This window comes from Ciconia boyciana, chromosome 3 (genome assembly GCF_034638445.1).
Source record: "Ciconia boyciana chromosome 3, ASM3463844v1, whole genome shotgun sequence".
NCBI lineage: Eukaryota > Metazoa > Chordata > Aves > Ciconiiformes > Ciconiidae > Ciconia > Ciconia boyciana.
In genome coordinates, this window is record NC_132936.1 from 64,101,879 (window position 1) to 64,119,226 (window position 17,348).

General features: G+C 40.4%; 1 protein-coding gene across 3 annotated transcripts; it reads left to right on the forward strand.

Annotated features, from left to right (window-relative positions):
* The first annotated feature begins 851 nt into the window (after nucleotides 1–851).
* On the forward strand, nucleotides 852–15,671 carry TBPL1 (TATA-box binding protein like 1). Of its 3 annotated transcripts, none has more exons than XM_072855894.1 (7): nucleotides 852–1,075; nucleotides 7,610–7,796; nucleotides 8,427–8,509; nucleotides 9,412–9,475; nucleotides 11,212–11,315; nucleotides 11,417–11,511; nucleotides 14,426–15,671. In XM_072855894.1, exons 2-7 carry the CDS (start codon nucleotides 7,662–7,664, stop codon nucleotides 14,494–14,496), a joined length of 552 nt encoding a protein of 183 aa, XP_072711995.1. In that variant the 5' UTR covers nucleotides 852–1,075; nucleotides 7,610–7,661; the 3' UTR covers nucleotides 14,497–15,671. The 3 variants fall into 3 exon arrangements, with proteins under 3 accessions (XP_072711995.1, XP_072711996.1, XP_072711997.1); XM_072855895.1 differs by lacking the exon at nucleotides 852–1,075 and adding an exon at nucleotides 1,109–1,263; XM_072855896.1 differs by lacking the exon at nucleotides 852–1,075 and adding an exon at nucleotides 1,435–1,806.
* Nucleotides 15,672–17,348: the final 1,677 nt, after the last annotated feature.

The following is a 17,348-nucleotide window of genomic DNA, read 5'->3' on the forward strand; positions in this document are numbered from 1 at the left end:
ACAACGTTGCTTTAACTTTAAAAAAAATTCTTTAAAGCATTTCTAAGGCAAGAGGCAGTAACCAGAATCCTGCTGCAGTGCAACATGCGTGTACGCAGCAGCAACAGCGGCAGCATGTTGTTGCTGTGAGTCCTAACTCACAATTGCTGGATTGTGCAAAGACCAGCGCTGACCACTCGGTTCGGTCAGAGTGTGCACATGGAGCGGCCATGCCAGCCATCAAGGTGTGTGTAGCCAGCAGCTGAGGAGGTCTGAGGGCAAGTCGCCTCACAGAAACGCCAGGTACGCGCCACCAGTGTTCACACCATCTGATCTGCAAACTGGATTAGATCTCCTGCCGGTTTGCTGGCAAAGGTGCTAGCTCAGACGACGTGGCTGGGATCAAGCCTGGATCAGTTGGCCAAAAGCCGTGTACCACAGGCCCACCAGCACCAGGCGTGCAGGCAGGGGCTTCCAGGGTGGCCCACAGCCAGCCCTCCCGCTGCACAGGCAGAAACAAATCACCCGAAAACCTCCCCGCCTGCTGCGCGGCCTCGGCAGCTCCCCAGGGAGCTTTGAAGCAACGCGGCTGCTGAGGGGCGTTTTACGGCGGGCGCCGTGGCGCAGCCCAGGGTAAAGCCTCGCTGCGCCCGGCCTGGGGCGCTGAGCCAGCGCCAACACCACAGGCGGCGGACACTAGCGGGCCCCAGCGCCGACGAGCGAAGGCTGGCGCGGTAACTGCCCCATTAGGCCACAGCGGGGCGGCCCGGAGCCGCCCGCCCGCCCGCCTTCCTCGCCCCAGGCGGTGCCGCCGCCCTCGGCCCGCCGCGCCTGAGGGGGCGGCCGACGAAAGCGGAAGTGCGCTGCCAGCGCGGCCCCCTTCCTCCCCTCCCGCCGCCGTGACTTCCGGCGGCCGCTCTAGCCGGCGCCGCGTCTATGCCCGTGGCGCTGGGGGATGTTTATTGTCGCGGGGAGTGGGCCCAGGACCCGGAACGCCGCCGGGCGCCAGCGGCGGGGCGCCTAGCAACCGGCACCCCGCTCCGCTCCGCCCCGCCCCGACCGCCGCCGCCCGCCCAGCCAGCCGCCCGCCCGCACGGTAACGGCTGCCGCCCGCCGACGGGCCGCGCTCCTCCTCCTCCTCGCCGCCGCCTCGGGGGGCCGCGGCTCGGCGGGCCCGGCCCGGCGGGACCTGCAGCCCCTGCCCGGGGGGACGCGGCCCCGCCGCCAGCCCGCGCGCGCCGGGACGGCCGTTGGGCCCCGCTCCCCCGTCCCTTCCCGGCTGAGGTGAGGGAGGCGGCGTGGGGCCTCCCCCCGCTCCTCGCCGCGGCCCTGCCGGCTCCTCCCGCCGCGGTGCCGTTCCCCCCCGGGGCGGGCGGTGCGTGGCTGGGGCCGCCGTGTCAGGGAGGGGAAGGGGGCAGAGCATCCTCCAGGGGAAACGGCCCGTTCCCCGGCAGCCGGCGAGGCTTCCCCAAGGGGCGCCGGCTGCCCCGCGCCCGAGTCCCCGAAATAGCGTGCCCGGCCGCGGGGGCTTTGTAAGAGCCGCGGCCCCTGCAGCGGCGGCCGGCGCCGCTCCGGCTAACGCAGCGCAGGCATAAGCCAGCGCTGCCGGGAGAGCGGCGGAGACCGCCGTGGCCAGGCCGCCTTCTGCCTGCGCTTTGTTTCTGCTGGGCTTGCCGGAGAAGTTTTCGGCTGGGGTTGAAGGGGAAAAAAAAATATTACTTGTTAAGCAGAGTGTTGCGGCACTGGTACGTGTAGGGCTTTGAGTGAGATTCCCAGCTGTGTGAATAGGAAGAGTACTTCTGTTCTCTCAATCGAGACGTGCAAATGGTAAATGTTTGACTGGGAGGGGGATGAGAGGCTTACCTGTTGTGTTAAAATATTTTGTAACGGCAAAACAGATTTCTGTTTTTCTTACAATGTTTTATCAAGTTGGAATGGCCACCTAACCTGTTGGTTCAGATTTTTATCGTACTTATGACAATTTTCCGCATATCATAAAGACCTAAAGGATTGTTCTTCATGCTTGGCATTTGACTATTGCTGGATCTTACAAGGGAAAGATGGCAGAAAATTGGGTGCAAGTGATTCTTGCTTTGAATATGAACAGATCTTTTTGATGAGAAAGATTTGAGGAAAATGGCCTATGATGAATTATTTAAGAATACACTTCCTGGTCTTGTTCTATAAGCTATTTGGCTTTATTCCTGCAACTGGATTTGTGTTGAAAGACCCCAGGTCCATGGGGATGCAGTAAGCTTATCCAAGAGATTTGATAGCAGGATTGGGCATTTGTGTCCTACTTGCTTATGGTATAGCTGGTACCATCATTCTGTTCATTAGTCTAATTGGACAAATCCTTACTTTGACACTGTTTTTATGCATATTTGGAAATTTTCTCCTCTGAAATATATTTGTTTCAGTTCTGTAGGAAATAGTCATGACTGTGCAAATCTTGAAAGGTGAAATATTAGCTTCAGGGTGGCTGTTTGCTTTAGGGACAATTTAACTTGCCCCTGGAGACACCTCTCTAGCTCCGTGACTGTAACTAAGAAAGTTTTTTGGATCAGAGGATTTTCTATACAGACAGTAGTAGCTACGTTGCTTTTGGTTCTGGGGAGTCATCCACCTACCACTGGGACTGTATCATATCTAAGAATTCAAGCACATTTCAGAGGTCTGTCACCTCCAGCATTTCATATGGACCTGTTTCCTGAGGGGCTGAACACAAGTCTTAAAAAATGCACCTTCAGTGGAAGGATGTAATTGACTCCTCGTTCCTGATGGGCTTTATTTTGGGCATTCTCTCTTCTCATATGGAAACCTCAAATGGAAATTCCTGTTAGCTTCTTCAGAAATGATTTTCAAGCAATAGTTTGATGAATGCCTACTGGCACAGTAGTGACAGCTATCCCTTCAGCTGGGCTGTTGGAACTCTTCGTGGGGTCAGTCAGTTAGTGAGCTGCTTTGGAGCAAGGTTAAAAATAACCAGTAGAAGTTGCTTATACTTACGCTGCTGGTGAAAAAGGTGTTTGTTAAACTGTTCTGACATTAACGTAACCATTGTTAGATACCCCCCATCTACTTTTAGAGCTCTGAGTTTCTCAGATCAAAGGTAGGCAAAAGCTTAAAATAATACTTTGTTTATATACCCCATCCCAAGTGCCTTTCCTCTCTCTTTGATGATGATGGTGCGGTTGGTTGGTTTGGTTTGGAACTTTTTGAAGACGGAGAGCACTGGCTTTTTTTAGATTGTAAGATTTCAGTGCAGGGTGTTTGTCTTCATGTGTGTTTATACAGTACCTAAAATAGTATGGCCGTGGTCCTAACTGGGGATGTATGGGTAATGCTTTGTTTAAGAACTTGAGTGCTCATTCCTTCCTCCTAAGTATTTCTTGTTCTGGGAAGCTTCTCTAGTTTCAGTGTAGAATACGTTACTTTACAGTGTCAAATATCCTTTAGTTAGCTTTTGTTGTTGTTTTTATTTTTATGTTCATTATCGTGCTTTACCTATCTACTTTTTTTTTCTTCCTCTTTTTTTTCTTCTTAGGATAATATTCCAGAGGTATCCCTGAAGTCTATGTTGAAAAGAAAGAACAAACTTTTAAAATTTCCTTAATAAAATAAAATAATACAGACTTCTACAGAGATGTTTTTAAGCTTTTTTTCTCTGTTGGGATAGATTGTGTTACGCTGGTGCAAGAGAACTTGAAATCAAAGTTGGCTAGTTTCTTGCGCTGGAGGAATCTGAATGAAGCACACCATTTAAAATAAATGCTGCACATATAGACAACTAAATTATTTTATTTTCAATTTTAGCCTATTATTAAATTAGCATTAACTGGCAAAACATAATTTTAGAAATGAGATGTAAGCTGCCAAAATTCTAAGGTTCAAATGAGAAAACCTTTGGGCAAAACTAATAAACAAAACCTAAGCTGAGCTCAATAAAATCAACTTAGGCATTTGCAAATCCAGAAGTGCAGAGAACCAGATGTTTGGTTTCTACTCAGTCCGTCTGTTCTGCAAGTGTAACTGCATAAATATAGAATAGTAACAGGCTTATATGTGAGGCTGTTGCTTGATCTCAAAATGCCTTTGTAAAAGCATGGGAGCATTATTTTCCCCATTTTGCAGATAGGAACCAGAAATGCAGAAATTCAGGTTTTGGGAAATAACATAATGGGTCAGGGCTACGCAGCAGGGATACAGTAGTGTGTATCCATAGCACACAAGACGAGAGAAAACTGGGAAAGAGGATGTTGTTTAGGACTCCTGTGTTCCAGCTAATCATGCTACTGGAGATATGTATGAATAAGAACATCACCTTCTTTCTTTCCTTTTTTGTTTTTTTTTTTTTATTTTTTGAAGAGAGCATCGTTACACCTTTTTTCTAAACATGTTCTTCAGATTTTTTTTTATATAGTGCATGGATTATTATTATTTTAAAACATTTAGCTTGCTTCTGTTCACATGCTTCCTATGAATTCAGATTTCTTTGAGGCTTCCCAAGGAAAGGTAGCAGGATGTCTTTTCTCTAGATTTTTTTTCTTTGTTGTCAGTACAGTGTGAGACATTAAAATGAACACTTAAGGCAGAGGTTGTAATAGGTTAGGCTCACTCACTGCTTGGACAGAAGTATCCAAGTCTAGAAACATTTTGGTTTACCCAATATTTCTAAATTGTGCCTTGGAAGAGGTTAACATTGTATTTGTGTACTAATGGGAATGGGTGTACTCAAAATTGTTGACACTTAGATTCAGGTTCTCAAAGAACATGGGTAGTATTTAGCAGCAGCAAATAAAGAATTTTCTTAATACAAATGAGAAAAACTTGGTAATTAATATTTGAAGAGTTCAATATTTGAGTGAAAAGTTTAACAATGAAGTGCTTCTGTTAGATCAAGTAACCTTAAAGTAGAATAAAGGCAGTTTCCCATATTTTTACACTGTATTCAGATACTGCTTCTATAGCAAATTATGTCCTTTTTTAACTGAATGTCACAAAACATAGTCTAGAATATTAGCTGGAGCTCAAATTAAATTTCAAATTAAAAAGCTCCTCCCTAAATATCTGTTGTCTTGAACTTTCAGAACATGGCTAATGAAAATAGGGGCACATTACTGTAATGTTGTGTAATTTTTCTCCCATTAAAATCTATGCAAGTAGATTGTAATTCTAACCAAGATGCACCATAACTGCTGAAAACATCCTTACTGACAGCTCCACAGCATATTAATGTTCTTTTTTCCTGTAGTTCCCGTTTTACTGATAGCTCTTTTTCCTTTTTAAATTGTAATCCTCCTCTCTTTCAAACACTTTTTCCTTTGTCCTGAATGATTACATGTCTTTTCTCCCTGGGTCTGTTTAAGACAAGCCATCAGTTTTATGAGGACATTATCGTACAGTATTATGGTTTGCTTAGAGGTTAGCAACCTTTCAAGGGTGTTATGCATGATGGTGGTGTTATTTCAGAATGTGGAGATTGAGGATGCCAGTAGAAACTTGCTGATAATTGGGAGACACTCTGATTGGAGGTATCTTGTTTTCCTATACAGCAGTCATTCCTGGGTTCCAGTAAGTGAACTCAGCAAGAGCCAGGAGTTGGAGCCAGGGTGGAAAACAAACGGCTCTCTGAAGATGCCACGGGTTCCAGCTCCTTGCTCTGTGCTGGCCCTGCCTGCATGCCATTCAGAATCTGCACATGTGCTATCTTTGGATCCGGTGCCATAAATTGCTAACCCAATCTGTAGTAGTCCATCAAAACCAGATGGGATAAGTAATTTCTAACTTTAAGGATTCGTATAATTTTTGGTTGGGAAAAAAAAAAAGGATCTGGGAATACTAATTAGTTACTGTTTGTTCTCTGCTTCTTTGCCTGCTTTCCCCCCCACCCCCACACATAGCCTTTGGTTTTTCTGGTTTTCTCTCACTGTCTCTTCATCTATTTTCTGTGTTATCACCCGTCTTGCCTTTTTTTATATTGGACAAGCCAACAATTACAGAATAATTCTTTCAGCTGGGAACAAGCTGCACAGTAGAAGCAGCAACCATCACAGCATTTGACCTAGTATATTATGAACTAGCCTTATAGTTTATTACTTCTGTATTGTCAGTGAATTGTAGTCAAAGATGCACCTTGAGTGAGTTCTCGATTAGAGACTATGGCATGATGTTTAGGAAGTCGTAGTCAGATGAAAATACCGATAATAACATAAATGTTGTATCTTGAAGATTTCTGATACAGAATGTAAGGCCAAAACATTGGAAGTGATAGAAATGCATTACAATCTGTTATGTCTATTGTTGTTCTTGATGCATAGTCTCCTGCTTCTTCCATGGCAATGACCATGTAGAGCGTTTCATGTATCTGACTATTTTTCTTTGATTTTGCTCTTTGGTTTCTGTTGTGTTCATTTTGGATTAAATACTACTAAAATTTTAGATGAATACATCAAGGTAATATTGCGTCTATCTCTTAGGCTATTCCCTACTTAAGCTACTTCTCCTGGAGTAAAACTAAGGTTTTTACATTCTTTTACAAAGAAAAATCCTTAATGAACTACAGTATTTTGATATAAGTCCTTTTGACCATATACCAATGTCCTTGCTCTTTTTCCCTCTCCTTTCCCTAAATACTTCACCTGCGATTTATGCGAGATGTTTGCTGTCTTGGCTTTGGTATGCTTAGAGAGGAGATGTCGGGCAGTCTCGGGCTGGGCTGAGCAGTAGCCCAGCTCCCCGTTTTATGGTCCTCCTCCCCTGGTTGAGATGTGTGTTAGGAGTGTCACCTTCAATGTGCATGGGCAGACTGGACTCTTCCTGGCTGCCTTAGGTTCACTGTGCGTGCACTGGGCGGCCATCCTGTGCCTTCCCAGTTACTCATGCTTTTCCTCAGAAATACTTGATTTTACTCTGCACGTACAATACGTTCATTCTATGCGGTTCCTGTGGGCAGTGCAGAAGCGGGTGAGAGGCCACTGTGGCTCAGCCCAGGCTGTTGCTGCTGCCAGGACATTTTGTGTAGTTCATATTATGCTATTATATTGGGAGAGATAGGCCAAGAGTGCTGGATGGAGATGGGAAAGCTGTGGTAGCAGGCTGTCTACAGGCTGCAGTTTGTGTAACCTGTATTAGTTCAGAGTTATTCAGCAGGCTCATCCATTCCAGCGCAAACGTCAAGCTGTTCAGAATTATCAACTTCAGCAGTCAGAGAAGTGCATTTTCCTGAGGTGTCTAATGACATCCTCAAATGAGCTGAGGAAAGATTATCCACTAGAGCTATGGAAAAAGTTTCAGTAATCTTTACTGTGTCCTAACATAGTTGGTAAGAGTTGTAACATATTTAACCGACAAGTTTAAATACTTTTTTTATATATATGTGTGTGTGTGTGTATGTGTATGTATACAAACTTTATTTCTGTTAAGTGTGGCAATGTGGCTTCAAACAAGTAACCTCCTATTTTCTAGCATACAGGATGCAGACACCCCCCCTCCCCACACACAGTTAACCTAAATGAGTCAGAGTGTAGTCACTTCTGCTTCTTGTTTCATTTAAGGGACAGATGTATACAATGGCGTTAATAGGCAATTTTCTACTGGTATGTTTAATTTTATCATTTTCCTTTCTCAGGATGTGATCTTCATGGTGAGCTGGTGGGAAAACTGAGTTGTAAATCACCCCAATGGATGCGGACAGTGATGTTGCACTGGACATTTTAATCACAAATGTAGTGTGTGTTTTTAGAACAAGATGTCATTTAAACTTGAGAAAGATCGCATTAGAGGGAGCAAATGTGATATACAAGCGTGATGTTGGGGTAAGAGATTCAACATACCTCATTATCTGTTTTTACAAATGTTCCTTAAGCTAAACAGTCTTGTGTCTGCTATCTGTGTATGGTGGATAGAGAAAAATATAGTTTTATTTCTGTATTTCCGTATTGATAGGCATTTAGTCTGTCATACACTAAATGTATAGTAAGGGGAGGGGGTAAATATTGTGTCAGAAGACTGCATCTAGTGAGGTGAATATTGGGTATAAGGTATGTGGTGAGACCTCTTACACCTCAGGGTAATAACATTGATGGCTTTGTCAAGAAAATATATCCTGATAGAGAGTCAGCAGTGTGGGAGTCACTGTAATAAGGAAAAAAATTAGCACAATGCTTGTGGCTTTCAGCTTTTTATTCAGAGGAAAATACCTTCATTTAATCTGTTTTGTGAACACTGAATCACTGGCTGAGATATTCCATGCTTATTTCGCTCTTCTCAGGAGCTGATTTTTTTTTAATTGCTGAACAAGATGAAGGAACAGTTCCAGGCTATCAAAAATAAAGGAAGTATTATTAGTGTAACAGTTGATTTGTCTAACAGTTGATTATTTTTTTTCAGTATGAAATTGAACTACCACTAATTCCCAATTCTTCCACTTTTATTTTTCTTTTTAGAAAGTATTAATGAAGCTTAGGAAACCTAGGATTACGGCCACAATTTGGTCCTCAGGAAAAGTTATTTGCACAGGAGCCACAAGGTGAGTTCATGAAGATTCTTTCTCTAGCTGTAAATTCTCGTGTATTTGAAAAGATAATGTTGTAAATGAAGAAGATGGCAAGAGACAGTACTTGCCACTGTTAAGATTCACTCACACTAGATCACATGTAGATCCTTGCCAAGCTGTGTATTTGTGAGGAAGTTTTCTGTGTGAGGTGCCTGCCTCAGACTGAGTTGAAATCTTAAGCCTTCTGGGAGAGCAGCAGGGAAAACTATTTTATGAAGAAAATCCTAGAGATTTCATTTGAGAACTCTTTAAGAATTCTATGTTTTTATCCAGAACTTGAAACTTGGGAAGGGATGACCTTTTTTGAGGGCTATCTCTTACTATTTCACAAAAACCCACCTGAATTTAATCAAGTTATACAGTGTTGAGGGACTGGAAAGAAGCAAAAGCAAACTCTCAGTTCAGATACATCTGAGACTCACTAAACTCTTAACAACTGAATTTCTTTAAGATATGTCTGCATTGTGGAGTAAGGATAAGGTACAATAGTAAATTTGCATACTTTCTGTGTATGATCTCTGTCTCGAAATGGAAGATGATTGTTCAGGGTGTCAACTCCAGACTACCCGTGATCATATTTGTCTCTCTTAAGAGTACTTAATATCATGTATGATCAAAATAAGTCTCCAACTTCAGCTGGAGCCGAGTGCCAAGATGTTCTTCAAACAGGGCATAAAGAACTCCATTTGAATATCTAATAGTTAAAATGTAATACATACAGTAGGATAAAATGAAGGCTGTCCATGTGATCATGGTTCATGTATTACATGATTTAACGGTTCATTTTGTAGTCTGAATAGCTATTGTGGTATGTGTGCACACAAATATATACTCTATTTCTGTTAATGCTAGATTCTTTTCTTTCTTCTTTATAGTGAAGAAGAAGCTAAATTTGGTGCCAGACGATTAGCTCGTAGTCTACAGAAACTAGGTTTTCAGGTAATGCTAATGAAAAAGGACTTGTATGACTCAAGCAATGCTGGTAGTCCATTTTTTAGAAAGAAACAAAAATGAGGGAGCATAACAATTTAGCAGTAAGCATGTTTTCACTCAGATGGCCCTTTTGTGTCAGCATACATTTTCCAGATGCTGGTTAAAGAGAAACTTTTATTTTGTGTATTTGAGTTTCGTTTGGCAGCTCAGAGTAGTGCTTCTTCACTGGCTAATGAACAACAAAATTTGTTTAATAAATGAACCATCCAAAGATGTTTCTTGGATAGAATTTACAGTATCTTGAAAGATTTATTGGGAAGAAGTGCTGAAGAGTATAAACCTAACTGTCATTTGAACATAATTTTCCCTCGTTTCTGATGGAATAGCAGATACATGTCCATCTTGTTAAGGGCAAGTTTGAGCCTCTTTAAGTGGGGGGAAAAAGTGCTTCTGCACTGTCAGGTTGCATAGCAGGAAATAAGCCAAATAAAATACTTAGGACATGAAACCCCTCTTTTTTTCTGGGTTTGGGTTAACATTACCAGTGAAAAACACCACTTGCATTTCATAGTAAAGGTTGAAAAACAGCAACATGAATGACTTAAAATGACATGTTTTAGTACTCTAAAACTTCCTGGTAGTCAGTTGTGCTGTTTACCCACAGTTTCAGTTTACGGACAGGCAATTAGATAGAACCAGTGGCTGTCCTTTGGCAGGGAGAGGCTCCCTTTGATTGTAGTACATAAAGGCAGTGGTGACAGGCTGTCCTGGTAATGCTGCATCAGACCCAAGCAAAAGTTAGACACTCTTACTGTTATGAACACATACATTAGACCCAGCCTCTTAAAGTTGGAATGGAACGTTAAATCAGTGAGGTAAACAGTGCTTCCAGGGTGGATGCACCAAGTTTTATAATAAAGCGAGCAGTTTAAGTGGAATATGTTTTAAAGATTAAATTGATAGTTGACCTTTTATAAGGATAAGTTGCTTCTACTGGTAGTATACTTCTAAAAAGTTTTGACTGAGGAACAGTCATTTTAAGTTTAGGCAATCTCAGAAAATGAACAAAAGTTTCTTCAGTGATACTGCCAACACTGACTTCTCAGCAATGCATTTGTTTGTTTAGGAATTGTCTGTTGGCTATTTTATTGTCATCTAAAATGGCTCTGGTACAGAATAACTGAAAGCCAGTACTTTGAGCTGGGTTTCAGAAAGTAATGGAGTAAGAAAACAGCTTGCCGTGCTGGCCACTGGAGATTTGAAACAAAACAATTTTCACCTTTTTTCTTATTCTTAGCTTGCATAAAAATGGTGTATAGCAACAAGGCATTCAAGAAGTTTTCAAATTGCGTAAGATTCTTGTAACGATGACATTTAAGCTTTTTCTTGGCTTATTTTGATGTTCCATGAGCTATTTAATTGTTTATTTTCACTTTGGAGGTGTTTAGTACAGCAATGAGAGTTGTTTGTGTGTCTCATTCTTAAACTGTACTATAACCATGTAATACAACTGTGAAGTATCTAGTTCAACAGTTACTGTACCATAGAAGGATAAAGTAAGTGATTTCACTCCATTAAGTACTGTTTAGATTCCTATTAGAAATGTATCAATCACAAGGTTTTAGTTTTGAAATCTCATCAAAATATTCTAATTCATAGTCTTCTAACTTTTTTTGCAACCCATACCTCTGCCTCACTGTAAAGAGAATTTCTAATGTCTTTTTCCCCTCTCTTTTGAAAAGGTAATTTTCACAGATTTTAAAGTTGTGAATGTTTTAGCAGTGTGCAACATGCCCTTTGAGATCAGATTGCCAGAATTTACGAAGAATAACAGACCTCATGCGAGGTATGGTAGGATTTTAAACAATTATAGTCTTGGTATATTTCTTAAGCTTTTCTTTTTCAGTTCTAGATCTATCTTTTTTTACCTTTTATTTTGTTTTCTAGTTATGAACCAGAACTTCATCCTGCCGTGTGTTACAGAATAAAAACTCTCAGAGCTACCTTACAGATTTTTTCCACAGGCAGTATCACAGTTACAGGTATTTTGATGTCAAAATAAATATTTAACTTTTTGGGAATATTTAACTTTAGGACCAGTAGGTTTAGAAAAGGAAGACGTTTAAAACAGTCCAAAGATATGTTGAAGGGATTTTGTTTCCCAGTGCTAGCACCTAATTTGTTTTTGAGTGAAAGTGCCAGAAGAGTTGTAGAGAAAGTGTTATTATTGCTAGGCTCAAAAATTACTTTGATTGAATGTACGTAGTCTGGTTTTTATAAAAACAAAAGTGAGGTAGGACTTGAGAATGCAGGTATTTATTGTTTGTTTAAATATTTGAATTTTCTTCCTTTTTCTCGTCTTCATAGTGCTGTAAACGACACTGCATGTAGTATTAACATCTCTTTCATAAATACATGTTTCCAAACTGGAGATTTATGGAAACGTATAGGATAGCATAGCATTTTGTCATAACTGAAGTTGACCAATATTTGCAGTTCTTCAGACTTGTGCTCTCTTCTGTTAAAGCTCAACTGAGAGAGAACCACCACCTGAATCACCGGCATCAGTGACTTTTCCCATGTGATCAGAGATGTGATTGTCTTGGGTCTTGGAGATGCCATGCCATGTTTTTTCCTCTCTCTCCCTAGTTTTCATTTTCCATTCTTTGTTATGCTTGCTTGTGAGGTGTCTGCCACCGGCTTCCAGATACGAGAAGTCAGGTTTTTTAGAGAACGCCTGTTAAAATGGTACAGAACCAAAAAACATCACTTTATATTACTGTAGTGGGAATTCTGTCTTGCGGTTGCTAGAGCTCAGCTGCTGGTATCAGAAGTTGGGTAGGGATTTTTATTTTCACATCTTAATTCCTCAACAAATACCTAGGCTTTATGAGGAACATTTCTCACAAGGTATCGGGAGAATTGTTTTTTAAAGAAGACAAATTCCATCAGATTTGGTAATCTGAAATTATAGGGCTAAAAGTATTTCAAGACTGCAGTGTATGCTCTGAACAGAGCAACTGGTCCAGCCAAAACTAGAAACTAAATTTAAAATAAATAAGAAGCATGAGTATCACTGCAGTAATAAAAGGCTTTCAGCATATCTTGTCAGCCTCCTAATGAGATTTAGCCTTTCTGTAAGATTATTATTACTCCATATGTGGGACAAAATCACTTTCATATTTCCAGAATTGCCCTTTCAAATATGAAGGCAAATATGGTAAACATCAAAGTTCTACTTCCTTCTTGTTTACTTGTTACAATGAGTTTGAAATATCTCAGACCTCTGTTGGTTTTGAAGGCTTCTGTTTTGCCTAGGCCTTTCTTCTAGGGAATAAAAATGTCTGGTCTTACGCTTCTTGTTCTAAAAATGTTTTAAATTACTTTTCAACCTTACTGTACTCCCTCTCAGGTGCATTCAGATGAGGTCCCTTTTGACCATTCATGTTTCTGTAGTACTAGTACTTGTCATGCCACTAACTTACAGAATTTTATTTGAGATACATAATTAGAAATGTCATTTAAAAATAGGAAGGTTTTTTTTTAATGGGACAAGTATAAAAAGATTTAGACTTACTTTGAGAAAAGAAAATGAAAAGAAGTGATATGTAATAGGAAAAAGTATTAATTTTTCTTTCTCCAAAATGAGCTATGAGGGGGTTGTTTTTTGGGTTTTGGTTTGTTTTTTCTTCTCTTATACTCCCTGCAATGATGATCCAGTTTTTACATCTCTTCAACCCTACAGGGAGTAGCATTTTTTACAAGAATTATTTGCCTACTCATACTCTTGCTTTCTGAAGGCTTTCTCTAGAACTTGCATTTCTATAATAGCAGACAAATTTAAGGAAGGTGCAGTATCTGCTCAGAAGGCAAGTGTCTTTTACCAGGCTTGTTTTAGGTGAGTGCTTAACTTGACAAGTTTGAAAATACAGGAAGGATCCTATTCCATTCCATTTTCTTTCTGACTGAGCGTGTAAATTAAAACAATATTTCCAGGATTACTTAAGTAAGTAATTTATAACTTACTTAAGTTATTTATGATTTTTGGGAACCACTTTGAACAGTTCTCTATACTTGGAAGAAACTTTTGAAGTCTAAAGTGAGGTAAAAAAACCCTGAGTGCACAGGCATCAAAGCACGTGAGAAATTGCTGTTTTCATTTATCTGCATCACCAAACTTCTATGCAGGATGAATTTTTTCTGGCATGTTACTGCTCACTTATTTGCAATCTTAATTGTTCATTGCATAAAATGGTCTGGTACCATTAGAAAGCATCGCTAGTTCATTCTTCCTTTTCTTTCCCAAAAGATCAATCATAGATCATGTTAGATAACCTTCAAATGTTTCATCCTGAGACAATAACCATTCCCTGGCTTGCAGGTTTTGTCCTGAGATCAATGGTGGAGCTATTTGCAAAATCCAGACTAGAAAGTAATAGTCTGTAATTTTCAAACATAAAATAATCTTGCTTGAAACATACTTGGGTTAAATCCAGCATTATTTAGCAGTAGTTTTTGTTGGTAGGTTTTTAGAAGAAGAGATAAAAGTGGCTAGGCTTTGAGTAATACAAATTCCTAGAAGATTAGCATAAGTAAAAGTATTTCTTTTACCTCTGTCACTCAGCCTCTCCCTTCTTCTCTGGGCTGTTTAAGCCAGTAAATCAAAAAGCACCCAAGTTGTTGGGAAATTAAATGACAGTATTATTTATTTGTAGTCTAGCCATTGACCAGTGTAGAACATCTTGCAGATTTCATGTGAGAGTCTTTTGTTGTAAGTAAAAGTGATCAGAGGAACACCTTCTTAAGTCGGGAGAAATGGGGGAGAAATTATTTTTGTCTACAGTATAAAGTTGTAGCTAAAAATATTAAGGTTATTTTAAAGATACTATCGTTGTTTTAATTTCTGATTCCCTGATTTTTCTCTTCCTACTGCTTTTTTTTTTTAACATGTCTCAGGGCCAAACGTAAAGGCTGTTGCCAGTGCTGTGGAACAGATTTACCCATTCGTGTTTGAAAGCAGGAAATAAATTTTATAATTCACCACTTGATGGTTAGGTTCCCTAACCAAGCACCTTTAAAGACTGCTGCACATTGGACTAAAAGCAAAAAGGAAAACTGGACCAACCATAGCAGAGGAATACAGACTCTTTTACTTGCTCTTGGCCACAGTATAAACTCCAGTTCTTTTGGATTTTACTCTTAACAGTGCTGTATTGTAAAAACGGAAGTTTACAAGATATGAAATTGCTGCTTTTAAAAAGACATTCTATTTATTTTTGCAGTAATTTCTGTGTATTCATAAGCAAAGCTGTCACGATGTGCACTACCTTTAAAACTTTTTTTTTTTAGTTTGAGCTTGTGTTTTATTTGTGAATAGTCTTTTACATTTTTGTATGCTGAATATTGGGCACCAAAGAAGCTGTAAAAGTTATCTTTTTCACCTTATGAATGTGCACAAATAAAAGTTTGGAAAATATTTCTCTTCATACCTGTTCTGTTATATTCCTTTCCCTTTTTTCTATTACAGTTAAAATTGTATAGTTGCAAATTAATTTGAAACAATGTAAGAATAGTCTTTTGCTGATACCTTCTGTTTCTATTTGTAGTATGTGTAAAACTTTGTGTGTGGGTTAGACTGAAATCTATAGTAGTTACGTATGTTTATCCGAGGACGAAATTTGTTTTTTTCCCAGTTCTCTTAACTACATGCCAGGCTTCAAGTATTTTCTTGCTGTTACATGAAGAGAAGACATTTCTAAATATAAAGGTCTACGGCAAGTGTTTTCCTATAGATGATGAGGAAATCTTATCAACTAAAGAAGCTACTGTAGAAAAACCAACTGCCTCGTCCACCTACTGGAAAGGAAAAAAGTTACTATGTGAGCTTCGGCTTTCAGGAAAGTGTTATGCTTCAACTCAAGAAGATAGTATGGTCACGCTAATCCATCCCCAGCTTATTGCTGAATGATTAACACAGACCTTTTCTACACTCTTCTTACTGTATAGTATTTTCATGACAGGAGCTGCCAACAAGCAATGAAGCTTGATTCTGGCATGTATTATTATTGGTATTAATCTTGGACTTGGAAGCCAGTAGATGTTTCTCTCAGTAAGTGCACATTTGAAGCAGAAGAGAGGTGAATGCTTAAAAGTAACTGCAAATGATACTTTTAAAAAGATACAATAAATATGTATAAATGTATGTATGTCTTTTTTCCCTATCTCACTGAAGAGAAATGTAACACTACTACTGTGTGCTGCAGGTAATATACAGTCTTAGTGGGTGCTAAAAATAGTAAACCATGAGTTGTTACTGTACCAGAAGTCACAGTTGCGAAAGAAAGGTGGAAGAACATCCTGAAGAAGCCAGTGCCTAGCATAATGAATATTTAATCTGTCTGAGGGGATGGTATAGAAGTTGGGGCTGTCTGTAGTGACTTCATGCAGGAATTATGGAAAGGAAGGAATAGTATGGGAAATGCTCAACCAAACTCTTCAGAACAAAAAGAAAGAAGCAACAATTTGCCACAAAGCTTAAGTGATATATTCATAAAAGCCCTTTTAAGCTCAGCGTAGGTAGGAAAGAGAGGATTTATAACCGTGAAATCACAAAGATGAGTTCAACAGTCACAGAATTCATGATATAGAGCAGGGACAGGGATGCTTGCTGTATGCAAGCTTTCCAGTTTGCATAGAAGATAATGTGGACCTCAGCACTCCTGACATTAATGAGGATTTTGTGAAAAGTCAGAGAGCAATGGACAAACCACCATTAAGGAACACTAGTGTATTACAATTTAAAAAAGAAAAAGGAGAAGGTATTTGAACAATGAACAAAATTGTAATGGGTTTTCCAGGAACAAAGTGTAGTCCTAAACTGATGAATGAGGATTTGGCTGTTATAACTACAATAGCTGTCTTAGATTAGGCTTGCCTCTTTCTTTTGGATCAAAGTACAAAGCACTTGAGTGCTACCAGTGAAATTCTGGAGCTTTTGTCAAGCATATGTGTCTCCTAAATTTATCTATGGAGAAAGAAGAACGTTACGCTTTTTTGTTAGCACTGTCACGTAGTATGAGATCTGCCTGTTAGAACAAAAATGAAAGGTAATTATAAGCTGCAATGTATTAAAATGGGAGCTGTTTCTTTTGAAGCGCTGCTTAGATCCATGCTAGCAGTTTGAGTCCTTCGTAGCAATCCATAAGGGAGCCGAAAAGCACACTACTAAACTTGCAGGCTAGTATTGAGAAAGGATAATAGCAACGAAAAGATTCCTTGAAATGTGTGCTGACCTATCCTTCTAGCTTTAAGGGAGCTTCAAACTGTTTGCGACAGATACGCTTTAAAACCTGTGAGGATGAAGGGCATTTGGCAGTGTAGGCTTATGCTTAGGGATACCACTCTATTTCCCATCGCTGCTCTAAATCAGTAGGTTCCCCGCCTCAGTGTGGAATAAGCCTTGCTGCTGCTGCTTTCTACATGCATGCATATGCACACACGCCCCTTCCCCATCTTCACGAGTTAGTTTTTCTTTCCTTTGCCATCTTGTGCTGCCCCCACCTAGGCTCTCCCTATCGACTCCTGCAGTCATGATGTGGACCCTAGGCCAGACAGCATGCCCCAGCATGCTAGCTCTCACCTCCAGGGTGAGGAGCAGTGCTTTGGATTAAATTTACCTATCAATCAATCATCTCTTCCTCAATGGCCATGTTTTCTAGAGCACTGTTCATCTGTCTCTGGATTCTCAAGGTGGATCCCATAAAAAACTCCGCACAGGGCTCAGCTGTGCCGCTAGCAGCACCATAAAAAGTTTATTTCACATTCCTTGGAGAGAAGGGTTGATTCTATTTATACAACCTACTAAGAGCTTTTTGCAGTA

Excerpts from the sequence above, each read along its gene's own strand:
- TBPL1 (XM_072855894.1), top strand. The coding sequence starts at position 7,662 with ATGGATGCGGACAGTGATGTTGCACTGGACATTTTAATCACAAATGTA. Across the intron at positions 9,476-11,211 it reads TACAGAAACTAGGTTTTCAG|GTAATTTTCACAGATTTTAA; the intron begins GTAATGCTAATG and ends TCTTTTGAAAAG. Across the intron at positions 11,316-11,416 it reads AATAACAGACCTCATGCGAG|TTATGAACCAGAACTTCATC; the intron begins GTATGGTAGGAT and ends TTTGTTTTCTAG.